We start from the raw sequence: 26423 nt of genomic DNA, 5'->3' as shown, positions 1-26423 counted from the left end.
ACTATAGCCCTGTCCTGGCTTCTAGGTGGTGGATTACTACAAGGAGGCGTGCCGGGCCTTGGAGAACCCCGATACCGCCTCACTGCTGGGCCGGATCCAGAAGGACTGGAAGAAGCTGGTACAGATGAAGATCTACTACTTTGCGGCTGTGGCTCATGTGAGGGCACCGTGGCCACCAGGGCTGGGCTGGGCTGAGTTGCCGTAGCTCAGGAAGTAAGTAGTGACATCTCTTCTTTCCCAGTTGCACATGGGGAAGCAGGCTGAGGAGCAGCAGAAGTTCGGAGAGCGGGTGAGTGAGCCGTGGCGAGGAGGGGACTCTGGACTGGTCCCAGCCTTGTTAGTCAGATCCTCGTGGGGACCCTTCTTCTGTCTCTCACCCCCACATCCCTGGCTGCCCCCCTCACCCCCACCGCTGTAGACCTGGTGTTCGTCATGCGTTGTCCCATCTGTGCAGCCTTCATCCCCAGGGGACGGAGGAGGCGCAGCAGGCTCCCCTCAGGGGATGGTTGGTGGGAGATGTACGCTGTGGGGTGGAGCTGGAAGGTAGACGCTAAGCGTGGTGCTGTTGGCTGGGCTGGCGCGTGTCTACCTCCTCAGCTCCTTCTCTTCTGATGGGTCACCTGATGGCCAGACAGGCTTGGTGGGGGTTGGGGTGGCAGAAGGAGTAGGGTCCAAGCAGGGAAGGACGGACTGGTCTCTGTCCCCCGCAGGTTGCGTACTTCCAGAGTGCCCTGGACAAGCTCAATGAAGCCATCAAGCTGGCCAAGGTAAAGATGAGGAAGAGCCTGGCTGCCCCTCGGAGCCTGGGAAGACAAGGAGCAAGCCTGCTGGGGCTGAGGGGTGTCCTGGCACTGGCTGTGGTTGGCACTGAGCACCCCCATCCCTACCCTACAGGGCCAGCCTGACACTGTGCAAGATGCACTTCGCTTCACTATGGACGTCATTGGGGGAAAGTGAGTTTCTGGGGTTCGGGGTGGCCCTGGTTCCTTCTTGTTAGGAAGGGTCTTGGCCTTTCGCCTGCATCGTTGGGAGGAAGCCACCAGGGCCAGAGAGTAGTGGCCCATGTGGGAGGCTAGGTCCTGGATCCCTGGTGATCACTCAAGACTCCCCATTCCTCCTTCTCCTGACCCCCAGATACAATTCTGCCAAGAAGGACAATGATTTCATCTACCACGAGGCTGTCCCAGCACTGGACACCCTTCAGCCTGTAAAAGGTCTGAAGCTGAGGGGAAGCCGAGGATCAGGGTAGGGGATGAAGATGGGACAGAAGAGAGGCAGTCGAGGTTCGAGTGGGCCTGGTCTCCACGATTCTTCCTCACCCCTCCCAGGTGCCCCCTTGGTGAAGCCCTTACCAGTGAACCCCACAGACCCAGCTGTTACGGGCCCTGACATCTTCACCAAACTGGTACCCATGGCTGCCCATGAAGCCTCGTCGCTGTACAGGTGGGCAGGATAGGCAGGCCCTATTAACCCAGGGCGGGTTGGAATATCTCAACGGACATGGGCTTCCAGCAAATTGCTGTCACTTCTCCTGCAGTGAGGAGAAGGCCAAGTTGCTTCGGGAGATGATGGCCAAGATTGAGGACAAGAATGAGGTCCTGGAGTGAGTGCAGGGCTTGGGTGGGAGGCATGGAGGGTACACACCAGACCTCTGTGGGGTCCCCAGTGCTGCCTGCGACAGGGAGAGGAGTAAATGAAAGGTCTGTTGGCACCAGCAGGCCTCCTGGCTGCGCCCTCCCTGCCCAGGGTCTTGTATGCTAGATTTGTAAGTTGAGAGTCATGCATCTTGAGAGGAGGATGTCCCACTGTTTTCAGCAGTGCCCTGGGCATGTTCTGTGGTGGGAGTTGGGATGCTGATTTGTTGTCTGCTAGGACCTCAGACCTTGCTTCAGTGGTGGGAGCTTGCCCTAGTGGGCTTCTTGTGTAGCTGAGGGGTTGAGCCAGCACCCACCTGGTCCCGTTGCCCCTCAACAGCCAGTTCATGGATTCAATGCAGCTGGATCCTGAGACAGTGGACAACCTTGATGCCTACAGCCACATCCCACCCCAGCTCATGGAGAAGTGTGCGGCTCTCAGCGTCCGGCCCGACACTGTCAGGAACCTCGTCCAGTCCATGCAAGGTGAGTGAGGAGGAAAAGCAAGCAGGTGGAGGGCGGGAACGTGGGAGTCATCTGCTGCGGCCTTCTCTGTGTCCCTTGTTGACCGAGGATAGAGGTTTTCACCTCTCCCAGCACCTGTCAGAGCACCCGCTGCACACTTCAGTGAACTACCGCACCGTGTGCCCTCTGTCTGCCCTGCTCAGCCAGCACTGGGCTGCACACAAGCCTGACTGAGGGGGCGGTTCTGTCTCCTGGGGGATGGGCCAGATTGGATGCCTGGTCTGCCTGCCACAGGAGCTGACCCCGCCTCCTCTAAACATGCCCCCAGTGCTGTCAGGTGTGTTCACGGATGTGGAGGCCTCCCTGAAGGACATCAGGGACCTGCTGGAGGAGGATGAGCTGCTAGAGCAGAAGATGCAGGAGGCAGTGAGTCAGGCAGGGGCCAGCACGGCTGTCTCCAAGGCCGAGCTGGCAGAGGTGAGGCGAGAATGGGCCAAGTACATGGAGGTCCATGAGAAGGCCTCCTTCACCAACAGCGAGCTGCACCGTGCCATGAATCTGCATGTTGGCAACCTGCGCCTGCTCAGTGGGCCTCTGGACCAGGTCCGGGCTGCCCTGCCCACGCCAGCCCTCACCCCAGGTGAGCCCCCTTCCTGTCCCCATGGAGAGAGGCTTGGCGCTGGGGTTTTCTCTGGCCTCACTGACCACTGCCGCTCCCAGAGGACAAGGCAGTGCTGCAGAACCTGAAGCGCATCCTGGCCAAGGTGCAGGAGATGCGGGACCAGCGTGTGTCCCTGGAGCAGCAGCTGCGTGAGCTTATCCAGAAGGATGACATCACAGCGTCACTGGTTACCACAGACCACTCAGAGATAAAGGTGGGGCTGGGTGAGCCGTATGCAGGGGCTGACTCTAGGCTCCACCCTTAGGTGGTGAGGCCCTGAGTGTCTGTCCTCCACCCCCCAACACACTCCCTTAGAAGCTGTTTGAGGAGCAGCTGAAGAAGTATGATCAGCTGAGGGTGTACCTGGAGCAGAACCTGGCCGCCCAGGACAACATTCTCCGGGCACTGACAGAGGCCAACGTGCAGTACGCATCTGTGCGGCGGGTGCTCAGTGAACTGGACCAAAAGTCAGTGTCTGGCCCTGTGCCTCTACCCAGTCCTGCCCAGAGCTGGGCTCCAGTTACTCACCTCCTGCCGGCCCTTCTGCCCGCCAGGTGGAACTCCACGCTGCAGACCCTGGTGGCCTCCTATGAAGCCTATGAGGACCTGATGAAGAAGTCCCAGGAGGGCAAGGACTTCTATGCAGACCTGGAGAGCAAGGTGGCTGCTCTCCTCGAACGGGCACAGTCCACCTGCCAGGCCCGCGAGGCAGCCCGGCAGCAGCTCCTGGACAGGTGAGTGTGGCCCCGGGGCCGGGGTGCGGCTGCAGCCGAGACCGAGGTCGGGCTGAGGGGATGGTGTGGCTCCGCTTCTTCCCTACCTCATCCTACAGGGAGCTGAAGAAGAAGCCGCCACCACGGCCCACGGCCCCAAAGCCGCTGCTGCCCCGCAGGGAGGAGGGCGAGCCAGTGGAGGCCGGGGACCTGCCTGAGGAGCTGCGCAGCCTGCCCCCCGACACCTTCCTGGGGGCTGCTGTCCCACTCCACTTCCCGCCCGGCCCCTTCCCCAGCTCTGCAGGCCCAGGACCCCACTATCTCTCAGGCGCCTTACCGCCGGGTACCTACTCGGGCCCCGCCCAGATGTTGCAGCCCAGGGGCCCCCAGGCCCTAGGGCACCCTGTGGTGGCCATGGCACCTGGACCTGCTCTCTACACAGCCGGGGCCTACACACCAGAGCTGGGCCTCGTGCCGCGATCCTCGCCACAGCATGGCATGGTGAGCAGTCCCTATGGTGGGGTGGGGCCCGGGCCCACCCCACCAGCTGCAGGCCTGCCCTCAGCCCCACCTCCCCAGTTCTCGGGCCCTGAGTTGGCCGTGGGGATTCGGCCAGCCACCACCACAGTAGATAGCGTCCAGGCCCCCATCTCCAGCCACACGGCACCACGGCCAAACCCTGCCCCTGCTCCTCCCCGGCCCCGCTTTCCGGGGCCGCCCCCCCAGCCACTGCCCGTGCCCTACACCTACCCGATGGGGGCCAAGCCACCCCTCGCAGCTCCCCCAGCCCAGCACCACTTTTCTCCTGGGATGCCCACAGGTTTTTCAGCCCCGAGGACTGGGCCCCAGCCTCATCCCACACGAGCAGTGTTTGGGCCCCAGCCTCCCCAGCAGCCCCTTCCACTCCAGCATCCGCACCTCTTCCCACCCCAGCCTTCAGGACTGGTACCCCCACAGACCCCCTATCCCTTTGCTCCTCAGCCTGGTGTCCTGGGGCAGCCACCGCCCACCCTGCATACCCAGCTCTACCCAGGCCCCTCTCAGGACCCTCTGCCCCCCCACTCAGGGGTGCTGCCTTTCCCCAGCCCTGGGCCCCCTCAGCCTCCCCATCCCACCCTGGCATATGGTCCTGCCCCTTCCCCCAGACCCCTGGGCCCCCAGGCCCCCGCACTCTCCATTCGAGGCCCTCCGCCTGCCAGCCAGCCCGCCCCCACTCCCCACCTGGTGCCTTCGCCTGCCCCATCACCGGGGCCCGGCCCCGTCCCTCCTCGGCCCCCTGCAGCAGAGCCAGCCGTGTGTCTGCGCCGAGGCGCTGCGAGTGCAGATCTGCTCTCCTCCAGCCCTGAGAGTCAGCATGGAGGCGCTCAGCCTCCTGGGGGTGGGCAGCCCCTGCTGCAGCCTACTAAGGTGGATGCGGCTGAGGGCCGGCGGCCACAGGCCCTGCGGCTGATCGAGCAGGACCCCTATGAGCACCCGGAGAGGCTGCAGCAGTTGCAGCAGGAGCTGGAGGCCTTTCGGGGCCAGCTGGGCGATGCAGGGGCTCTGGACGCTATCTGGCGGGAGCTACAAGACGCACAGGAGCACGATGCCCGTGGCCGTTCCATCGCCATCGCCCGCTGCTACTCACTGAAGAACCGGCACCAGGATGTCATGCCCTACGACAGCAACCGTGTGGTGCTGCGCTCAGGCAAGGACGACTACATCAACGCCAGCCGCGTGGAGGGGCTCTCACCGTACTGCCCACCTTTGGTGGCCACCCAGGCCCCCCTGCCTGGCACAGCTGCCGACTTCTGGCTCATGGTGCATGAGCAGAAAGTGTCAGTCATTGTCATGCTCGTGTCTGAGGCCGAGATGGAAAAGGTGAGAGGGAGAGGTTGGGTGGGTGCCCAGAAGGGAAACTGGAAAACCAGCCCTAACTGCCCTGTTTGTCCTTCAGCAAAAGGTGGCTCGCTACTTCCCTACCGAGAGGGGCCAGCCCATGGTGCACGGTGCCCTGAGCTTGGCCCTGAGCAGTGTTCGCACCACCGAGACCCATGTGGAGCGGGTGCTGAGCCTGCAGTTCCGGGACCAGAGCCTCAAGCGCTCGCTCGTGCACCTCCACTTCCCCACATGGCCAGAGTTGTGCGTCTGCTGCCCTGGGTGGTGGTTGGGGGGCTGGGAGGGTGGTGCGGCCTTGGAGCAGGTCTGACTCAGAGACGCCACCTCACCCTGCAGAGGCCTGCCGGACAGCCCCAGCAATCTGCTGCACTTCATCCAGGAGGTACACGCTCATTACCTGCATCAGCGCCCCCTGCACACGCCTGTTGTCGTCCACTGCAGGTAGGTGTGGGTAGCTCCCGAGCGGCCCTTCTCTGGGGGCTCCTGGGCTGGCCTCACAGCCCCTTCCTGCCGCAGCTCCGGGGTGGGCCGCACAGGAGCCTTCGCGCTGCTCTACGCGGCTGTGCAGGAGGTGGAGGCTGGAAGTGGGATCCCTGAGCTGCCTCAGCTGGTGCGGCGCATGCGGCAGCAGAGGAAACACATGCTGCAGGAGAAGGTGAGGGCCCAGGCGGGAGCTGGGATGGGCCCTCCATCCTGGGTGACGGGCCCTGCCCGGCTGACCAGGCCCAATGCGCCCCTGCAGCTGCATCTCAGGTTCTGCCATGAGGCGGTGGTGAAACACGTGGAGCAGGTCCTGCAGCGCCACGGCATGCCCCTTCCGTGCAAGCCCTCTGCTGGCACCAGTGTCACACAGAAGGTGAGGGAGGGAGCCCCTGGGGGCTGCTGGGACTGACACTGCCTCGTGGACTCCATCTTCACCCACTCTTGTCTCCTCAGAATCACCTTCCTCAGGACTCCCAGGACCTGGTTCTCGGTGGGGATGTGCCCATCAGCTCCATCCAGGCCACTATCGCCAAGCTCAGCATCCGGCCTTCCGGGGGCTTGGATTTCCCGGCTGCCGGCCTGCCAGGCCCTGTAGAGCCCCCAGGCCTGCCGCCACCCAGCCTCCCAGAGTCCACCCAGCTCCCATCCTCCTCCCCACCCCCTCTCTCTTCACCCCTGCCTGAGGCCCCTCCGCCTGAGGAGGAGCAGCCGGTACCTGAGGTCCCCAGCCTGGGGCCCCCCTCCTCCTCCCTGGAGCTGCTGGCCTCCCTAACTCCTGAGGCCTTCTCTCTGGACAGCTCCTTGAGGGGAAAGCAGCGGATGAGCAAGCAGAACTTTCTGCAGGCCCATAACGGGCAGGGTCTGCGGGCTGCCCGGCCCACTGATGACCCCCTCAGCCTTCTGGATCCACTCTGGACACTCAACAAGACCTGAACAGGGTTTGCCTGCCTTGCACTACGTTGTCTCCCATGCCAGTCTGCCCCTCTTGAGGTGGGGCCTAGTCTTACTCCCATTCCTGCTGCCTTCAGCCCTGCCTGGCCCAGCCCACAGCTCTACAGGGTAGAGATGCATCACGGGTCTTGGGTCAGGTTCTGCTCCTTTGTGGGACCTGACATTTTCAGCTCTTTGCTGTTGAATAAACAAACCTGTTCTGTGGCCAGTGTCTCTGCTGAACGCTGCTCCCCGGGAGGTGGGGGGCTGGGCCCCAGCAGCACCACCTTTAGCGAGTGTGGAGGTGGAGGGGGTCACCTTGGTTTCCACACCTCTGAAGTGGTTAGGCAAGATGGCCTCTAGAGCTGGCTTGCTAAACTTCCCCAGCCTGTAAACTCTTCCTCTGACCTGTATGGCTTCTGGCAGGAGCTGCTCTGAGCTGAGAAAGGTCTAACCAAGTGCTGCACTTTAGGCACCGGGAGGGTGTAAATGATGCCAGAGCTCATCCAGGGAAGACGCAAGTGGCTCACAAAGCCCCTGGCTGATGTGATTTTTAAAAAAAAGTTTAATATTACAGTCATGAGGCAGGACAGGACAGTTCAGAGGCAGCTTCCCAAAGATTCAGCTCTTCCCCCAGTCCAGGTCCAGCACATTGCCCCACAGAGCACCCCAGCCAGACGGGCAGGGAGGCCCACCCTCAGTCCAGCTTCTCCAGCACAGAGGGCACGTATACTAGGCTGAGCTCGCTGCCAAAGTTGCAGACAATGGCAGCATTGTCCAGCACCAGGATCTGGCGGGCCGGCTGGGCCTCACTGTTCTTCCCCAGGTAGACTGTCTGTAACAGGTCCCCGTAGTTTAGGTCCCAAAATGAAACACAGCCCTGGCCGCCGGTCACCAGCAGGTTGTCTGAGATGACACCCAAGCTTGCACCACAGCCCAGGTCCTGGAGGCAAGGACAGGACAGGCTCGGTGTCTTGAATCCTTCCCTAAAATACCGAGAATCCCGTGGCCCCCAACATGCCTACCTGCTGAATGGAGTAGAGCCTGATGCCTGTGCTGCGGTCCCAGATGCTGATGAGGTCATCTAGGCCACTGCTGATGACACAGGAGGTGGTACAGGTGAGGGAGGTGACATCCCCACGGTGAGCGAACATGTGGCTGACCCGGCTGCCCGTCAGCACATCCCACAGGCAGATGGCCCCATCTTGTCCTCCACTGGCCAGCACCATGGTCTAAGGGAACAGGCACAGGAGAGCTGGTCACTGTGGTGAAACACCTCTGTCCACAAGGGTGGCTTAGTGCCCTGGTGGGTGGGAGCCCTCACTCTGCTTCACAGAGGCCCTTGGGGACCAGCTCCCAGGAGTTAGAAACAAGGGCTATGGGCCTGGCTTGGTACCCCGCACCCCACCCACGGCCCTCACCTGGTCAATGTACACAGTCGTGATGGCCCCTGAGTGGCCTTGCAGGGTGAAGAGGCAGCATGAGTCCTCCAGACGATACACCTGGGGCAGGAACAGGTATCAGATTCTGGTCTCTCTGGGATTTTCCAAATCACACTTTGGCCAGGAATTCCCTTCCACAGTTCATCCAGGACACCTCCAGCCACTCCCTGACTGACCCCATGTGCTCCCCACCCCCTGTGTTGGGCCACCCCAGTGCCCAAGAGATGGTGCCAACACTTACTCTCAGTGTGTGGTCCTGGCTCCCAGTCACGAGGCGCCCGGCAGCTGCCTTCAGGGCTGTGATGGGCTTCTGGTGTGCACAGGGCACCGTGTGGGTCAGGTGACAAGCCACTGCATCACTGCTGCTGTACATAGGGGATATGGGGGAACTGCCCCGCCCAGGGGCCCCTGGGGATAACAGGCCAAGTGAGGGATCTCCGAGAAGACACCCTGCAGGCAGCCCCTCTGCTCCACCCACCAGGTGCAGGCACCAGCCCAGCCCAGGTCCCCTGACCTCGGAACTGCAGGGGGCTGAGGGCAGTGTGAGTCTCCAAGGAGAAGAAATCAAGGGAACCGTTGAGCCGGGCAGCCACAATCCTGGAAGAGAAGAGCGGCTGTCAGGTGGCTCTCCCTCAGAGCCCCCAGCTTTGGGGTTGAGCACCGCGGGCCCTTGACAGGCCCGTCCCACTGGTTCTGGGAACAGTGGAGCCATGAGGGACCGTGGCCAAGAGGGAAGCACAGGTACTGGGGACCAGGTTGCAACTCCAATTATTAACCTCTGTGCCTCAGAGTCTTCATCTGTGAAATGGGAACAACTGTACCCACCTCACAGCGTGGTCATGAGGAGTAAATGAGCTAGTATGTGTAAAGTGGTACCTGGGGAACATCATGTAAGACTGGAAATTAAAAACAAACAAGGGGTATAGGCAGTCCCCCTCCACAGCCTGGAGCTAAAGGAAAGGCTTCAGGGGAAGAGAAGTAGGACGTAAGGTGGGGCCTATGTTTTACAGCCACAGAAGGTGTTGCTGTCTCCATCACAGAAAAGCAGCTTCGACCCCAGCACCACCTGCTCCATTTCTTTTTTCCACAAAGATTATTCTCCACTGCCCCTGATTCCTAGGCACAGGATGATGGGCAGAGATGGAGACATTTGCCCTGTGGCCCCAAAGCTTTGAAGTGAGTGGGGTTCAAAATCTTACTCCAGCAAAGGGCAATGCACATCTTCACCTCTGCCCATAATCTGAAGGATCTATGGCAGAGATGGGGAAGGCACAGCACAGGGGTGGAGGGAGAGACCATGGAACTTTGGGGGTTGAGCTGAGACATGTGGGCTTTCCCTAAAATTCAAAAAAAAAAAAAAAAAAAACACACACAGCAGGGGAGAATTTCCAAGCGTGGAGAACCCAGTGAACTTGGCCAGACTACAGGGTAGGATGTTGGCTAAGTAAGGCCTGAGCAAGAAGCCTGGCAATGGCAGGAATGACAGCAGCAGCCAACAGAAACAGAGAGGTAAGAGCAAGGGGTATCCCCACCCCGAGAAAATGAGGCTCCAGCTTTAGCTTAGACGGTGGGGCCACAAACGGTCAGGGACCCTGCAAGGAAGAGCCAGCATGGGTCAGGCAGGTGAAGCGTTCAGCAAAGGCACCTAGTCATGGGTGAGGCCCAGGTTTCTCAGCCCAGAGGTGGGAGCTCAAGCCTGAGAAGCCGGGAATCCTCCTCTCCCAGGGAGTGTGTGATCGAGCCCTGGGAACACCCAGCCAACAGCCGTGCTGAGGAGGGAGGCGAGGACAGTGTCCAGCATCAAAGGGGAAGAAAAGACGGTTCTTCTGAAAATGCATTTTTCTGGAACTGAAAACCCAGGCTACCTAGAAAGGTCAGTATTGACAGGCTACCTAGAGCAACTTTGACTTCAGAAGGGTGAGGAGAAGTGCTCACTCTCCGTGTGCCAGGCCCTATTCTAAGTGCTTCCTACCTGTTAACTCTTGGAGCTGTCACCCTCCCACTGAGGTGGACTACCTGCTGTTCACAGGTGTGGGGCTTGGCACCGAGTAGGGAAGTCAAGTCACACACCAGTGAAGGGGAAGCAGGGCTCAAACCTCACAGTGTGCTGGGCTGTCTAGGGTTGAGGCAGGCATCCTAGCTAGCACTCGCACCTTTTGTCCAGGAAGACGAGGGCCGTGATGCCCGAGGAGACCTCCTCGCTGCTGCAGCGCAGAGTGCCCTCGATGGCGTCCCACACCTGCAGGCCCAGAGGCTGTGAGCACCTGCGAGCTAGGAGGGCCCACAAACCCCCTGCACAGACGTCCCCTCTGCCCACCTCCAGCCGGCCACTGCTCCGCCCCACCACGATGAGGCTGCCCTGCAGCTCCAGGCTCCAGATGGAGCCATCTGCGCTGGGGGCCCAGGCGAGGGAAGGGGAGCCCTTCTCGGGAGGAAAGCCCCCCTCGTCCTCAGGGGCCTGGGGCAGCGTGGGCCCGGGCGAGGGTGGGCGCAGGGCTGGTGTGTGGACGGGAGCCATTCCCTCCTCCTGGTACAGTCGCTGCACCAGGTGGCTGAAGTCATAGCCTGGGGAGGCCTGAGCACGGCGGCAGCCCGCCCGGTACCGGGGCTCGGGCTGAGCGGGCTCTAGGAGCTGTGGCTGCGCTGAGAAGTTGGTGTCGATCAAGCAGGTGAGGTCCGGCTGGTCCCCGAAGAGGGAAGTTGGCGGAGGGCCCCGGGGACGATGCCGTAGTGGAGGACTGTCCCCAGGCTCCTCTGGGCCACCCTTCCCACCGTCGGACAGCCGTTCCCAGCTCTCCTGAGCCTCCAACACGCTGCCAACACCACTGTCCTGGCGCTGCCTGCTGGGGGGTGGGGAGGGTGGGGTGAGGACAGTGGGGCACAGATGCAGGGCAGGGCATGGGTGGGAGGTGGGGGGGTACCTACCCCGGGTGTGGGATGCGAGTGAGGCAGTCTCCAGTCTGCGCGTCCCACACACACACGTGGCCTGCCAGGCAACAGCTCACCAGCAGCATCCCGTCACTGGCCAGACACTCGATGTCCTGCGGGAGCACAGCATGGACATGGGCACGGGCGCTGGTGTCTGCGCGGCCCAGGCCTCAGGCGCCCCCAGCTCCCGCCCGTGCTCACCATGAGGTGCCCGCGCAGCACCAGGGGCACAATCTCTGTCTCGGGTGGCGCGTAGCCGTAGTCATCACAGGGCAGCTCCCCACGCCGCCGCCGCCCAGGCCCCGAGCCGGGTTGCCCGTAGTTGCGAGGGCAGAGCACGCGGTATAGGCAGAGCAGCAGCAGCACGAGGACGATGCCCGAGGCCAAGCCGAGTGCTGCCACCCTGCGCCGGGCGGAGCCTGGTGAGGCGTGCCCCATCCCGCCCCCACCCCGTCCCTGCCAGCTGCCCCCCTCCCTTGTGGGCCTTACTTGTACAGGGTGATGTCTCTGTGCGCCTGCGCCGTGCCTGGCCCCTTGGGGCCGGCCTCCCAGAGCCCACCCTGCCCAGGCCGCGGCGGGGGCCAGGCACTGCGGCCGTCCTGAGGGTGCCGCCCCTCCAGGGCCTCCCTCGGGTTCAGGCGGAGCGTGACTGGGATGACAGGCAGCAGGCTGATGTACCTGGGGCCGGGCAGCGGGCAGCCTCAGCAGAGATGCCCTCCGAAGGGACCCCCCCTCCTGCTGCTGCCCCAGTCCCCCTCTCTGCTCTTCACACGGGACTCAGCTCAACCTGCCAGGCTCCAAGAACACCCTCTCAGGACAGTCTTCCCAGCATGGGCTGGGGCAGCAGAGGTAACGTCCCTCCCCAGCTCAGCTCTGGCACCCCAACCTTGGTCTGTCACAGAAACCGGCAGCCAAGCCATCACTGCCATGTCTGTCACCCATTGTGGCTCAGAGTGGGTGGAAGTGAGTGAGGTGCATCTCATTCTGGCCAAGTGGCTGACAGCAACCTATGACTCCCCAGAGCAGGGCCCCGGGCTACTCTTAGGTTGTGGATGCTTGGAGCCCTGGCTCCTACTTCACAACCTTAGGGGTGTTTATTTGAAAGGAAATGCAGAATTCAAACCAGAGGGTCTCCCTCCTAAAGGGAAGGGATGCTCTGGGGACAGTGAGCTGACATCACCAGGTGGGGAGGTGGAACCTGGCACAGCCCAACTCACCTCTTGGCCAGTGTGATGTTGTAGTAGCTGAAGAGCGTTGGCCAGTGGCGGAAGGACAACTTCCTCCAAAGTTCCTCATCCTCAGTCCCCCAGGTTACCTCTGGGGCTGGGCTATCATGGATGCCCTCAGCTGGAGCCCCAGGCTCGGGCAGCTCCCCTGGCAATGTCTGGTTCTCGGGTAACTTAGAGGCACCAGGTGGGAAGATGGAGAAGGCGGGGTCCGGGTGGCTGGCAGGCAGCACACCACTAGGCACAGGCATGGAAGCCAGGGCGCCCTCGCCCAGAGGGCTCTGCTCTGTCACCTGGGCAGTGAGGTATGTGCGCAGCCCTGCTGGGTCTGTGTACACCAGGATGCCAATCCAGACAACGGTGCCAGCCTGCAGTGGGGCATCGGGTGCTCAGCAGGACCTCTGGGAGGAACGGACAGCCCCAACCTGTCCTACCCTCCTGCCTTCCCAAGTCCTCCCACTATGACTGGGGGCCAACTGCCCCCCAGAGGGACCTAGTTCCCTTTCCATGGTCGGGGTTTGGGACTCCTGGCCTGGAAACAGAGGTGCACCCTTAGGCTTGTTACAGAACTTTCCCATCTCCAAACCCCATCTCAGCTTGGGCCAGAAAGCTGCTACCTTTCCCATGGTCAGCATGGCCAGAGGGACCAGCTGCATGACGTGCTCCACGGACACCACGGGTCCTAGTCCTCAGAGGGCCTCAGCCTCGCTGCCGTCTCACTTCAACTCCTTAGGAGAGGCCCACTGACCAGAGGCCAGCCCTGCTCCTTCTCCCCTCTGCCCAGCCCAGCATTTTCTGATGCCTGCACAGTGAACCCTGACTCAGGCAACCATGGTGGCTCCATCCCAGAGCACCCCGTCCTGGGTCACCCTGGGGAGACGACTCCTCTCCCTGCAACCTCGGCTACCTCTCCAAAGATAGGCTTATCACCCCAGAAACCACCAGGGTCTGGGCAGGAGGGCAGAGTGGGTGGCTTCCCAAAGCCAGGCTTCAAGAGGCCATGAAGGCCTGAGGGGCACCCCCCACCTCCAAGGCAAATGCAAAATGCAAGAGGGACTTGAGCGCTGGCCCTCGGGCAGGGGTGGCAGGTACCATGATGAGGCGCTGTGCCAGGCGGGTTCGGGCCAGGAAGTAGACGACACGCAGCCTCTTGGGGAGCCGCAGGTTTCGGAAGGAGGACGGTTGCAGTGTGATGGTGTGGGGTGTGGACGGCCGCACAGCCAGCTGCCGCTCGAAGCGTGCTGGCCGCCCCGCTGGCTTAGCTGGGGGCAGGCAGGCCTCAGGAGGCAGCCGCTTGTTCAGGTCCGCTAGCTGTTGGGGGTGCAGTGGTCAGGGCCCAAAGCTGCTGTCCAGAGGCTGTCCGCAGGGGGCTGCTGCCCTGCCCGAGGCCTGCCCCTCTCTCACCCAGAGATCCCCTGAGCACAGCCAGGGATGCGGAGGAGGTGGGTGGGCAGGGCTCAGCCCAGTCCTACCTCCATCCGGCGAATGTCAATGGACAGGACAGTGGTGAAAAACAACATCTGAAGGAAGAAGTCAGACACCAGGCCCACGACGGCAAAAAGACAGAACTCCTGGAATTAAGCAGATGAGGGGACACCATGACCTCACGGCCCAGCACCCAGAGAACCAGTTCCGTGCCTGCAGGCACCTCGGAATCTGTAGGGCAGTTTCAGGCAAGGCACAGCAGAGAGAAAGAAAAGAGATGTTGGTAGTTCTGAAATCTGGGAGCAGCCAAGGAGGATAATGCAGCCGCTACCTCCCTCCCCACAAGGGGGCAGCAGAGACCTCCCCCCAACCCCCACACCTTTACCCAGAGAAGGCTGATGCCCGAACTTGGAGGTGAGGTGCCTTGACTCAACTTGGAAAGTTCTTTTTTTTTGGCTGTACGCGGGCCTCTCACTGCTGTGGCCCCTCCCGCCGCAGAGCACAGCCTCCGGATGCGCAGGGTCTGTTTACGGCCCAGCCGCTCCGTGGCATGTGGGATCCTCCCGGACCGGGGCACGAACCCGTGTCCCCTGCATCGGCAGGCGGACTCTCAACCACTGCGCCACCAGGGGAGCCCCAACTTGGAAAGTTCTGAGCCCCACCAGCCTGCTACCCAAAAAGCCCTCCCTGACTGAGCCCCTGGCCCTGCTCACGTGCCATGGACCGACACCTACCTAGAGCCCAGGCCTGGCCTGGTTTGGGGGCTCTCAGAAATATTCCTGGCCAGTGACCACACTGGACCAATGAAAGGAAGGGAAGAGCTCAGGGGGGAATTAATTCTGCCCTGAAACTGAAAAGGGGTGGTCTCTCTGCTCCCCAAGCCCTGTGGATAGATGGAATTTTCTCAGATTTAAGTTTTTCTCCCCTGCCCTTGTTGCGACCTCTGGCACATCACCATGGCTTCTACTCAAATGTGGGGTAAGACGAAGGATGGAGCACATGGTGGCACCGTGGTCATGTCAGTTCTAATGTCCCAAGACTGCCCGTATCCTGCAGACGCCCTCTGGCAGGGGTGGGAGCCTGAGGCCCCTGTGGTCTCAGCTCATCCCCAAACCTCAGCAGGCCTGCATGCTGTGGGGGAAGGACAGGGAGGGGATGGCTCTTCACTCCCTTCGCACAACTTGTCCTCGAACCGGCAGCAACAGTCTGGGCTTCTGACTCAGTGTGGGTTCACCCCCACCTCTGCTCACAGCCCCACAGCTGGGCCAGGGCTCTGGGCAATGGCCGGTGGCCCTCCCAGGGTGCGGGCCATGTGTTCAGAGGCTGCAGGGGTGGGTCGGGGCTCGGGTCAGGAAAGGCAGGAAGGGTCCGGTTCAGGGGCCCCAGCGTGTTCTGAGAACTGGGAAACGAGGTCTGACTGGACTGCACAGCGGGCAGCCAGCCTCTGCTGCACCCACCAAGCCCCCTCCTGCCACTTGGGTGAATGAGAGACAGGCAGCGAGGGGCAAGGACAGGGTCAAAGGCAGAGGCTGCCAGGCTGGGAGCTCAATCCCGTGGCCCATCCTCGGCTCACTGAGTCCTCCTCCTGAACCAGCTATGCCAGGACCACCCTGGCACCCTGCACGGTGACAGCCATCTTGCCAGCAGAGGGCCCACCTCATGGGTGAGGGTGGCAGTGTAGAGGGGGTGTGCCCCGCTCAGCTGGGGAGACAGCAGCTGGCTCCATGCTCACCTAAGCTACAGCCCTGGAGGGGGCCTTACCTGGATGGCAGGCACAAGGGTAAAGTAGCCAATGAGAATGATGCCCAGCTCTGTGGCCATGTTCTTCATGATGGACCAGCTCTCATTGCTTAGGCCTGCAGAGGACGACAACAGGACCATGGGGCCAGCACGTGACTGCTGTCCACTACGTGTCTGCACACAACCACATGGGGAGCCTTCTGAGGCAGCCATTCCACCAAAGCGCCCCAACCCTCAGGACCCTGCCAGTGCCCGGGCTCCAAGGTGCTGCTGTCATAGCTGCTGCAGGGAAGGAGAGTTTGGAGGGTCCAGGGGAGAGCTACAACCATCAGAGGAAGGGAGAAGCACGGTGTGAGTTGAGCAAACCCAAGAGGAGAGCCAAGTGACCCCAAAGCTGGCACATCCAGCCTCACATGCTGTCCTCGTCGGGTGTGCATGGTCTGTCTGCACGTGGGAGAATGGCTCGAGAGACAGAGGAGGTCGCTGTGTGCTACCTCAGCCCCTCCCTGGGCCCCAGACTATCACACAGTCTCATGTTTAAAGCTGAGCGCCTAGCGGACAGCAGCCATCTCCCCTAGTCTCCTCAGAACCCTACATCTAGGGCAGAGCCTGGCCTCTCACAGAAGCTCACAGAGGTTTGCTGATTGAACAGCCTGCCCCCAGCCCTGCTCCCACAGATAGGGGGTGAGGAGGACGAGGAGGTGCACGAGCTCAGACCTCCAGGCTCTTTTCTCGCTTTCGCCAGAACCCCAGATCCCCAGCTCCTGCCACAGAGGCCACAGGGGGCTTTCCTGGCAGCTGTGGAGGCAGCGTCTCTGAGGTGACCAGCTTCAGGGGCCTGGGCCTCATGTGATGGAGTGAGGCAGGAGGAGAAAAGACCAGGTGCCAGCCTGACGAAGGGTCAAACATATGAGCCCCGCAGCAGAGTCTGGTTTGCTTTCTGACTGACACATGAACCAGGACGAAGCACGGCCTGGTGACTCCACGGTTCCTCAGGGCTCATGCTAACAAGCTGCCATGTGACGCTGGAGGCCACAGCAAGGGAGGCTCCTGGGCTCCCTGTTTCCTCAGCCGGAAGAGGTAGCACAGCCCCCCTCCCCTGCCCTAGTGCACCCCGCACGCCCCACCTGTTACCTTGGGCGATGCGCAGCTTCACCTCGAGGTCCACTGGGGTGGAGACCACTGACTTGGTGAGCACCAACACGTTCTCGAGCCCAATGACCACCACGAGGTAGGGGAAAATCTCACTGGGGACAGAGAGGGAGAGGGTGAGCAGAACGCTGAGGAGGGCCCCCGACACACAGCTGGTTCTCAACGGATTTGGGTCCCGGGGGGCTATGGGGTTGGCACCCTACAGTGGGGGCTGCTGAGCGACTCGCACAGCACAAGACTGACCCCCCGTCCCAGGAGGGCCTCTGTCTGCACGGCTCTCAGCTTTCAGGCAGGCTTCGAAGCCGTGCGGGGAGAGAGCGACCACCCCCATCTCCATCCATCCAGCACGGCGGAGAGAGGCCCCTGGGCTGCCCAGCTGCCAGAGCACAGCTCTCGGGGCCTCCCCACACCAGACTTCCACATTGGCCAGAGACCACCCAGCCAAGTCATCAGGACTAAATGGAAGGGGGATGAGACCAGCCTAAAGCCCTACTCGTCTCTGTGGAGAAGCTGTGTTTGGAGACGAGCAATTGTTTCTAAAGAAAATTCTCCTAGCTCTCTGAGACCAGAGGCTCCCACTACCAGTAACGGTCCATGAGCGAAGTCTAGGCACAAAGAACACCAGCCGAGGCAAACCTCCCTGGGGTCTCCACTGTAGAGCAGTGGAAGTGGGGGCTCTGAGGGCAGAGCAGACAGCTCTGGCGGGAGGGGGTGTTTGGCACCATCACCTTTAAGAAAGGAAGCAGTTCTGTGATCAAGGAAGGTAACAGAAAACACAAAATCGCTGTTCCTGAGACCAGTCTGACAAGCCAAGGCAGGGCAAAGGCCAACTGGCAGTACTAACGGACAGGCAGGTGGGGCCCAGCAGAGCTGAGGAGACTGAAGCCCGAGGACACACCCAGGGAAGGGTTTTCAGACCACGTTTCAGAGAGAAATGGCAGGGAAAGCAAACCGTGGAAAGGTGACAAATTAGAATGTGTTTATGTCCTATGTCTTTTAAAAAGCTCACTCTAACGTTACCTATTTTATTAGGCATTTAAATGTTTTAATAGTAAGAAAGGAAGAAATGTACCTTCTTCTCTGTCACACCCATCTATGGCTTAAGCCATCAAGAAGCAATCTGCACGTGTATACACAATATACAAATACACACATACAAATCCATATACCCTATACACACACACAATACATACCCATATATATATATATGCATAAACACACACATATGCATATATAAATACCTACCCCATATACACACACAGAAATATACACATGAACATACATACATACACACACACATAACTATATATGTATTATATGTAAATATAGATATACTTTGTATATACATATGTATGAACACAAATCAGATAACTTAAAAGAGGAAAAAAATGTACCTCTTAAATGCCAAAATAACCATGTGAGAATACGGGGTAACAGCAAGTGTCCAGTGCAGGGCAGGCCAAGTGCCCAGAGGTGCAAGGTCCTCCGGCCTGCGGTCCCACCCTGCCACCCAGTGGAGCCTGCTCGGGACCTACCCGCCGTTGAGGGTGGGCGTCAGGCCGAAGAGTGTGCAGAGCCCCACCGACATGAGCAGCGAGCTAAGCACTGTGACCACGGCGGCCAGAGCCAGCCCCCACTTGGACTTGACCATGTCGATCTTGCCTGGAGGGCAGAGAGGGTACATCAGGATAGCATCTCCCCAGAGCCTGGCACACACAGGCCCTTCTAAACTGAGCTCCTAGGAGGGGAGCATGCCCTGACAGTTGAGGAAGGGAAGGCCCCGGTTTGACCAAAGAAGGTATACACTTCCCAGTCTCAGGGGCATAGTGTGTCCTTTGGGAACCCTTACCCAAGATGGGACTTTTCTTAAGAAGTAAGAGGAGCCCTGGACCCACCCGAGCCCCTGAGACTCTGTGGGGGTGGTGAAGCCCCAGTTTTTGTAACCACCAAGCACGTTCTACATCTCTGCCTGGGCCACCTGCACAGGCAGGGAAGGGGGTGATCTGGAAATGCCCGTATTAGCTCAGACAAAGCCCCAGCCTCCTTGCCGTGGACCTACGCGTGGAGAAGTAGATGTAGGCAAACAAGATGATGTAGGTGGTCACAAGGGGGATGAGCTCAGCGATGCCAATCTCCTCCTTGAAGTGCACGTGGACCAGGCTCTCTGCCCGAAGGCTGCAGTTGGGGCTGGGGTGCAGGAGCATCAGGCGGGCCCGCAGGCTGCCCAGAAACCTGGTCATGGAGTGGGGTCGGGTAGATGGACTGTACCTCTTGGTCCAGGGGACAAAGACAATCCCTGAAAGGAAGGTCTGTCGGGGCTTCCCTCCTCCCCCTGTGTTGGAGGGAGCTTCTCTGTAGTGTCTAACCTTCCCTCCAGTCTCCAGGGTGGGGTGGTGGGGGGTTGGAAGAATTAAAACGTTGGCAAAGGTGTCTCAGGACCTCCCCCTCAGCACCCCGTTCCCAACCGATCACCCTACTCCGACTGCCAAAGGCCCAGAACAGCCAATCAGCAGCATCCTACAGGACCTTGCTGGGAGCTATCTGCAGCAGTCTGCTGGGAAGGTTCTGAGGTCACATGGGGCTCAGTAGTAACCAGCTGGGGACCCCTACCCTAGGCTCAAGAGAGACCACTGGAGGCACCAGGACACTGAATGTGCCAGCCCTGCCTTCGTCCCTATTCTTTTTTTTTTGGCCATGCAGTGCAGAATGCAGGATCTTAGTTCCCCGACCAGGGATCAAACCCATGCCCCCCCGCCCCTGGAATTGGGAGTGCGGAGTCTTAACCACTGGACCACCAGGGAAGTCCCGGCATCCCTTATTCTTTTTCTTTTTTTTTCTATCACCCCTTATTCTTAACCAGCTGTCAGGTCATCCCACTCAAGTGTCAGCAGACAGCACCCTTCAGCCTAAGGGATATCAACATTTCTACAGGAGGCCTGAGAACTCCAAGTTCCCAGGGGGCATTCTGGACACTCTAACCAGAACAAGTACTAGTCAAAGCCTCCTGTCATTCCACAGCCCCGTCAGGAGCCCTGAGCGTTGATGGCCTTACCTGGCATCATAGTGCTGGAAGACCAGGGTGATGGTATACGAGACCAGCCTCTTCCTGGTGTAAAGGCTCACTCCGCTGTACTTTCCAGGGACACCGAACAGCAAGTCTGCAGACAGAACGCAGCAGGTGCTGACAAAGGAACGGCAGCTACTGTAGAGACACCAGGACCCCTCTCCACCCCCATCTTTGGAAACTAGGGGTAACCCCTGATCTGCCAGAGCAGCCATCAAAGAGGACGTGGTGACCAACAGGCCCTCTGGCGGGTTCTCAAGGAACCTGCCCTGGGGGTACCTTTGAGCGTGGCCGAGGTCTGCAGGGTTTTAGGTTCGTGTTGATGGATGGTTCCGATGATGTCAGGATCAGCATGGAAGTGTTCCCGGTCATTCTGCCAGAAGTTCCCAGGGGACAGCAGCAGGCATCCGTGCTCGGGTAGGAGGTTCCGGAGCTTCCTGAGGCCTGGCAGCAGGTCGGTCACCTGCAGGCATACCTCCTCCAGGCTCCTGGTCCCGGAGCTGTGTGGGAGACAGGACGAGGCACCTGCTGTGTCTGCTAGCACAGGATAGGCCCACTGCACTTACGAGGTCTCCTCCGTCATCAGGCTCCCCCCAGATGCCTGGTATATCAAAGAGCCTGAGAACCAGGGCAGCAGGGGAAGTTCTTCCAGGTGGTCAACAACCAAACCATGTGGCTGTCTGACCTTCAAAGTGCATGTGGACCCCAAAAGCCCATCACCTCTGAGGAGAGGCAAGATCTGGGAGTGTGCACAGCCCCACTCACTAGAATACCTTGGCCAGTTCAGCAGGCAGAGGAGATAGGGTGAAAATCAAGGGCTTTGTCTTGTTCACCAAAATGCCTGTCAAAGCCCTCAGCTAACTAAAACCCAGCAGTGAGGCAGCTTACAAAGACAGCACACTCCAGAGAATCACTGGGGGGCGCGGATTTCAGAAGTGTACCCCCAGGGACAGCTTGCTTCTTGTCAGCATGGCCACCACCATGAGATTCACATCTCACAACCCCTAGGCAGTGGCCCTCTGGGTCACGAGTCCAACAGACCTCAGCTTGTCACAGGGTTGGCCCAGTGGATACCTAGTCTGTCTGAGACCTGGCAACGAAGCTCAGGGCTCTACCTGTGCCATCTGCACAGGTCCAAGGGGAACACAGCCACAGTGGACCCACAAGCATGCTGAGAAAAGCAAAGCGAGCCCACCCACCTCTTTCTCACTTGTTCACCTTCCACAGAGCTGGCTGGCTCAATGGACTTACACTGAGGGCTGCTCCCTCCCTTCAATACAGAGCTGAATCAGGGAGGCTGCGGTCCCAGGGAGGGATACCTGTCTCTCAGCACATGGTTCCGGATCTCCTCCACCAGCTGGAATGCCCGGGAAAGAGGTGAGCGGAACACATCTACTGCCAGGAGGTTCTTGTGCCAGGGAGATACTGAAGACTTCACAAATATCTGCTGGATATAAGCCACCGGGGCACCCACGTACTGCAGAAGAAACGGGGGAGGGTTAGAAAGGTCAGCTCAGCACAAGAGGGAGAAACATGGCCCGTACTCAGGAAGGATTTACTGAGCACCTACTACGGGCAAAGCAATGCGGGGCCAACAGGACAGGCCTTCAAAAATGAAGATGTCCAAAGGGACTTCTTACCACTTAATGGACCACTTTCCTACACATTTTCCAATAGAATAAGGGTTGCCAAACTATGGCCACAGGCCATAAATTGAGCCTGGCACCTGTTTTTCTAAATAAAGTTTTCCTGGAACGCAGCCATACCCACCCCATTCTGCACTGTTCCGCTTTCATGCAACAATGAGAGGTGACTGTTCACGACAGATGGCATGACCCACAAAACCTAAACAAAACCTGTACTCTCTAGCCCTTGATGCAAAATGCCTGCTGACCCTGCAATAGGCCATAGGCTCCCCAAAGGGTGTAGCCTATCTTGCCGATCCTGGTTTGGCCACTTGCAGGTCACTGGTTTTTGAAGCTCAACAGACCCAGTTCTAAATCTCTACTCTCCAACTGTATGGCCTTGGAAATGTTTTTGACTTCTCTGGATTTTAATTTCCTCAGTGAAAGGGAGATAATGACATTCACCCTGCAGCATCACTACGATTTGCGCACAAGCACACGCACGCGCACACACACACACAAACAGCGCATGCAGAGACTTAAGTGCCGATGGAAACACTAACAATAACAGATGTGGCACATCGTCTCACTGACCCCCAGAACAGTCCTATGAGAAGCAAAGTGACTCTCTAGGGTTTCAGGACTCAAGAAGGATGGTGTGAGGATGCAAACCCAGGTCTCCTCGTTGAACACCACACTTTTCTCACTAGAACCTGCCATCTATCCTTAAAGAGCTAATATGCACTTAAGTGACAAAAGTGACACACATGTAATAGGCGAGGAATGACTTCCAGCGACGGATGTGTCAAGGAGCACCCCCAAAACAAGGTACTGGACTAGCTGCAGCAGAGTTATGGCCGGAGAGGAGCTGACTGGAGGCACGAGGTGGGGAAGGGTTGGTGGAAGAGGGGCAGTGAGGGCCTCTGAGGAGCAGCCTGGACAGCATAGAGGAGTCCTGGCAGGTAATAATGGAACTCACAGCAAAAATGAGAGGTGGCCAGGATGACACCTGACTGAGCTGTCTGGATTTTAACCAGTTGACAAACAAAAGCCCCTGACTATCTCTGAGAGGGAGGGGCAACCTGACAAAGCAGTGCTCTGGAGACCCCCCTAAAGTTAGGCTGTCATCCACCCAGAGACAGGGATGGTGTGCCCACAGGCGTGAGGCACTGTGAAGAGCAGGCTGCAGGAGCCGGGCCTGGCCGAGGGACGAGGGGACTGTCCTGAAGCCCGTGCTGCAATCAGGAACTCTGAAGGGCAGGTGTGTAGATGAAAGGAAGGCCATCTAGCCACTCAGTGATGCCATACTCCAGGCTATGGCACGAGCAAGGGTTAAGATGCTGATCACACACAGCAAGTTAACATCTCCTGGGCCCCTGAGCCCCTGGGCGCACAGGAACAACCCCAGGTATCCATCTGAGCCTTTGTGAAGTGTGTATTTATGAAAGGCTCTGGGGACAGAAGTCCTCACCCACTTAGTCTTCTGCAGCAGACTCAGCCCACTAGAAGCTGCCAGGAGGTAGAGAGGTACCTAGACAGAACTGACTGCCACAGGTCCTGACCCAAACATCAGCTCATCGACTCAACACACTACACAGGCCTGAGTGTGGACGGAGCTGCCCAGAGACCCACAGCTCTACAAGGAGAGCGATACCCAGGGGATCATCCTCAAACTCTGTGAAGGACACAGCACATCACCCAGGGAGAGCTGGCACCGTGGAGCCTCCAGATCCAGGTCTGTTCCCACTGGGCACAAGGCTGTGACTCCGCACGTACCATCTCCTCTGCCCGTGGCCCTCGTCATATACTCCACCCCCACCCTTAGGCCCACTGAGCCTGTGCAACTGAACCTCTGGTTTCCAGGCAGGACAGCGTCTTGGCCCTCCAGTCCAAATCCAGCCCCCTTCCCACCCAGGACCATCCAGGCCACCATTTCAACAAAGTAACAATGAACATACTTCAGAACCAGAGCTCTCGTTCTGGGCTCTAGGGATGGCTCCAGGAGTTCTATGAGCACCCTGCTTAACTCATATTTCTTCTCAAAAGTGTATCTATTATTATCACTGTCATCATTTTTAGGGGAGAGGATCCATGGTTTTCATCAGATTTTCATAAGAATATGTAACCCCTATGCCCCAGACACCTCTTTTTCCTTTGACCTTCCACCAGCCCTGGGTAAAATCCACTGCTCATTTGTTTTCATTCATCAGCTGGTAAGCCTTACCAGACAAAAACCACGTAGAAGAGAGCCTACGGCACAGCCACGCTCTCCGGCCTTGGCTGGACCTCCATCTGCTGGCCGGCTCTTATTCACCTCCCCGATTTCCAACTGAAATTTCCAAGCAGCTATTCCACATCTGTCCAGCTCTTTTCAAGATCTTGGGTCAGTCATTTAATATGACTGTGTCAAACTCATCGTCCAATACATGTACCCTCAAACTCCCTCTTCTGGGCATCAAAATTTTCTTATGGTGGTTTATTTACAGGCATGAGCCTAACTCTTGTCATTCACTATCTTAGTTTGGGTACCCCCAGCAGCAGGCCCTTAGACAAGTAGTTTCCTTGGGAGGTGGAGGAAACACAGGGAGGGGAGTAGGTACAGGAGCAGCGAAGGGAGGCAGCCCACAAAGGGTGTGCTACTGAGCAAGCATCCTCTGTGGATAACTGGATTTAGCTGAGTTATCCCACATAAAGGAAGACAGCTGAGGTTACATACCAACTCCTACAGTTACTAGTTGAGGGCTGCTCCTAGGGGGGTGCGAATTCTCCAGCACCTCAGGCCTTCTGTACCAGAGATCCTTTGACAAATGAGATGTGGATACTGGTGGCTGGAAAGCAGGCAGGCACGAAAATGGTAGCAGGAGATGTGGGCAGGGCCTACCACTCACTGTGCTGGGCCCTATCATAATCCCTACTTGATACTCAAGTAAGAAACAGACATGGAAACAGAGACAACACGAGGTATCCTAAGTGGGTGATAGAGAAAGCGTAAGGGCCAGTGGAGTACAGATGCCCCTGAGTACAGAGGGAGGAGTGCTCACTAGATGGAGGCTTCTAACATGGCCCCAGTAATCTCCACCTCCTGGCGCTCATGCCCAAGTATAATCCCCCTTGAGAGTGGGCTGGACCTAGTGACGTGCTTCTGACAAACAGAATAGAGCGAAAGTGATGAGCTCTTATTTCTGAGATTAGGTTACAAAAGACTATGACCCTTAAGGCCATTATGCTAAGTGAAATAAACCAGGCACGAAAAGACAAATACCATATGATTCCACTTATATGAGGTACCTAAAGTTGTCAAATTCATAGTGTCAGAAAGCAGAATGGTGGTTATCAGGGGCTGGGAAAGGGGGAATGCGGAGCTACTGTTTAATGGTGCAGAGTTTCTGTTTTACAAGATGAAGAGTTATGAAGACGGATGGTGGTAATGGCTGTACAATAATGTGAATGTATTTAATACCACTGAACAGCACACTTAAAAATGGTTAAGAGAGGGAATGCCCTGGTGGTCCTGTGGTTAGGACTCAGCGCTTTCACTGCTGGGGCCTGGGTTCAATCTCTGGTCGGGGAACTAAGATCCCACAAGCCACATGGCACAGCCAAAACAAAAACAAAAACAAAAACAAACAAAAAACAGTTAAGAGAGTAAATTTTATGTTGTGTGTATTTTGCCACAATTTTTTTTTTAATGGAAGGAAAAATCAGACTACGAGTCCTCCTCTGCCCCCCTCCTTTAGAGCCACCACTCTGATGAAGTCAGCCATATCCATGTGGCAAGGAACTGAGGGGCTTTCAGCCAACACCCAATGAGGGACAAGAGTCCCTCAGTTCAACAGCCTGCAAGAAACCTGCTTCCAGCTCACTGTCTGAGCGAGCTCGGAAGCAGATTCTCTCCAGTCAGGCTTTGAGATAACTGCAGCCTTGGCTGACACCTGGATTGCAGTTTGTAAGAGACCCTGAGCTAGAGGACCCAGATAAGAAAACCAAGTCTCAGTGAGATAAATAGGATATGCCCAAGGACACACAGCTGATAGGCAGCAGACCAGGATTAAAGCCCAGGGCCGCCTAATTCCCAAGCTGGTATATTCTGCCTGCCTGGGTAGTTCTGAACTATGTGAGTTCCCATGGAGAACAGGACGTAGATGGAAAGGCCCAGCACAAGGAGTGCAGGAGGGGAGCTGAGGTCCTGAGGACCTGTGGGGTCCCTGACCAGGGCTCCCTGGAAACCTTGCGTTCAGGCTCAGGCTACCACCAAGCCCTGCAGTGCTGGGCCAGAAGCCCAGCCACCTCTGTGGACACGGCAGGTAGGTCTTGGTGTGAGGTTCAGGTTTCCATGGTGACCTGGTCTAGGGGAGCCAGGCCAGTGCAGGACACCTCAAGTTTGCTATTTTAAACACAATCCTTCCTTCACATTTAGAGAAAGCAAGCTAGAGCTCCAGGTATTTCACCTTTACACTGACACACCCAGGGGCTCCCTTTACACCACCATACGGAGGACTCCCATTACTCAGCTCTTCTGGAAAACAGGGCTCCGGCTCCTTGTTCTCCAGCCCTGGATAGGTGAGGGGGTGGGGTGTGGTGGGAAGGGCAGGCTCAGGGGACACGTCAGGGTTAAATTCTAGCTCCACCCCTGGCTGTGTGCCTTGGACAAGGGTCTCTACACTCTCCAAGCCTCGGTCCCTTACTTACTGAGGGAAATGGGAATAAACTCTCAGACCTCAGCAGATCACTGTGAGGACCAAACAAAAGAACACACGAAACCATTTAGTAAGGTGTCTGGCCAAATACATGTTAGTTATATCTAGTTGTATCATTATGTCTTAAAACTCTTAAAATTGGTTTGGCATCCCTTTAAAATCAATCTCTCCTCCACTTTCTTGTCCCCTGACCCTCCCTCCTAGGCACAGTCAACTCAGTCTCCAAGTTTCTCTAAGTTCAATTAGATTGACCTTCTTACCACCACTTTCATCATGTCATTGCCTCTAAGGGAATGGCTTTCTACTGCCCAGAGAATTCATTTAAACTCCAGAGCCCAAGATTTAACTTGGTCCCACCTA

At 58.2% G+C, this 26423-nt stretch overlaps 2 protein-coding genes across 7 annotated transcripts in view; one reads left to right on the top strand and one right to left on the bottom strand.

Annotated features, from left to right (window-relative positions):
- PTPN23 (protein tyrosine phosphatase non-receptor type 23) overlaps positions 1 to 6989 on the top strand; it is a 41643-nt gene extending 34654 nt beyond the window's left edge. For 2 of the 3 annotated variants that reach the window (XM_030845298.3, XM_060307820.1), the window contains 18 exons: positions 26 to 157; positions 242 to 289; positions 711 to 767; positions 895 to 953; positions 1135 to 1214; positions 1329 to 1443; positions 1538 to 1603; positions 1975 to 2120; positions 2428 to 2739; positions 2820 to 2974; positions 3076 to 3227; positions 3315 to 3494; positions 3593 to 5333; positions 5410 to 5594; positions 5688 to 5792; positions 5868 to 6006; positions 6094 to 6207; positions 6288 to 6989. In XM_030845298.3, coding sequence (XP_030701158.1) covers positions 26 to 157; positions 242 to 289; positions 711 to 767; positions 895 to 953; positions 1135 to 1214; positions 1329 to 1443; positions 1538 to 1603; positions 1975 to 2120; positions 2428 to 2739; positions 2820 to 2974; positions 3076 to 3227; positions 3315 to 3494; positions 3593 to 5333; positions 5410 to 5594; positions 5688 to 5792; positions 5868 to 6006; positions 6094 to 6207; positions 6288 to 6767 — 4266 coding nt within the window. In that variant the 3' untranslated portion in view covers positions 6768 to 6989. Of the gene's footprint in view, positions 1 to 25; positions 158 to 241; positions 290 to 710; positions 768 to 894; positions 954 to 1134; positions 1215 to 1328; positions 1444 to 1537; positions 1604 to 1974; positions 2121 to 2427; positions 2740 to 2819; positions 2975 to 3075; positions 3228 to 3314; positions 3495 to 3592; positions 5334 to 5409; positions 5595 to 5687; positions 5793 to 5867; positions 6007 to 6093; positions 6208 to 6287 lie in introns of those variants that run through there. The other variant, XM_060307821.1, reaches the window with a different exon arrangement.
- A 322-nt stretch (positions 6990 to 7311) lies between these two features.
- The window catches only part of SCAP (SREBF chaperone), an 88781-nt gene continuing 69669 nt past the window's right edge, over positions 7312 to 26423 (bottom strand). Inside the window, exons 4-23 of one of the 4 annotated variants that reach the window (XM_060307992.1) lie at positions 21061 to 21218; positions 20021 to 20241; positions 19730 to 19835; positions 18737 to 18909; positions 18213 to 18339; positions 16660 to 16772; positions 15547 to 15641; positions 13833 to 13931; positions 13453 to 13671; positions 12352 to 12728; positions 11624 to 11812; positions 11336 to 11537; positions 11132 to 11247; positions 10524 to 11049; positions 10360 to 10445; positions 8721 to 8803; positions 8448 to 8614; positions 8186 to 8266; positions 7790 to 7996; positions 7312 to 7707 (exon numbers count right to left, since the gene is read on the bottom strand). In XM_060307992.1, the coding sequence (XP_060163975.1) occupies positions 7462 to 7707; positions 7790 to 7996; positions 8186 to 8266; positions 8448 to 8614; positions 8721 to 8803; positions 10360 to 10445; positions 10524 to 11049; positions 11132 to 11247; positions 11336 to 11537; positions 11624 to 11812; positions 12352 to 12728; positions 13453 to 13671; positions 13833 to 13931; positions 15547 to 15641; positions 16660 to 16772; positions 18213 to 18339; positions 18737 to 18909; positions 19730 to 19835; positions 20021 to 20241; positions 21061 to 21218 (3591 nt within the window). In that variant the 3' untranslated portion in view covers positions 7312 to 7461. Of the gene's footprint in view, positions 7708 to 7789; positions 7997 to 8185; positions 8267 to 8447; positions 8615 to 8720; positions 8804 to 10359; positions 11050 to 11131; positions 11248 to 11335; positions 11538 to 11623; positions 11813 to 12351; positions 12729 to 13452; positions 13672 to 13832; positions 13932 to 15546; positions 15642 to 16659; positions 16773 to 18212; positions 18340 to 18736; positions 18910 to 19729; positions 19836 to 20020; positions 20242 to 21060; positions 21219 to 26423 lie in introns of all 4 variants that reach the window. The other 3 variants (XM_060307993.1, XM_030845304.2, XM_060307991.1) reach the window with 3 other exon arrangements.

This window comes from Globicephala melas, chromosome 11, assembly GCF_963455315.2.
Source record: "Globicephala melas chromosome 11, mGloMel1.2, whole genome shotgun sequence".
Classification (NCBI taxonomy): Eukaryota; Metazoa; Chordata; class Mammalia; order Artiodactyla; family Delphinidae; genus Globicephala; species Globicephala melas.
The sequence above is the reverse complement of the archived record's forward strand: the minus strand, read 5'-3'. Positions and strand labels throughout refer to the sequence as shown.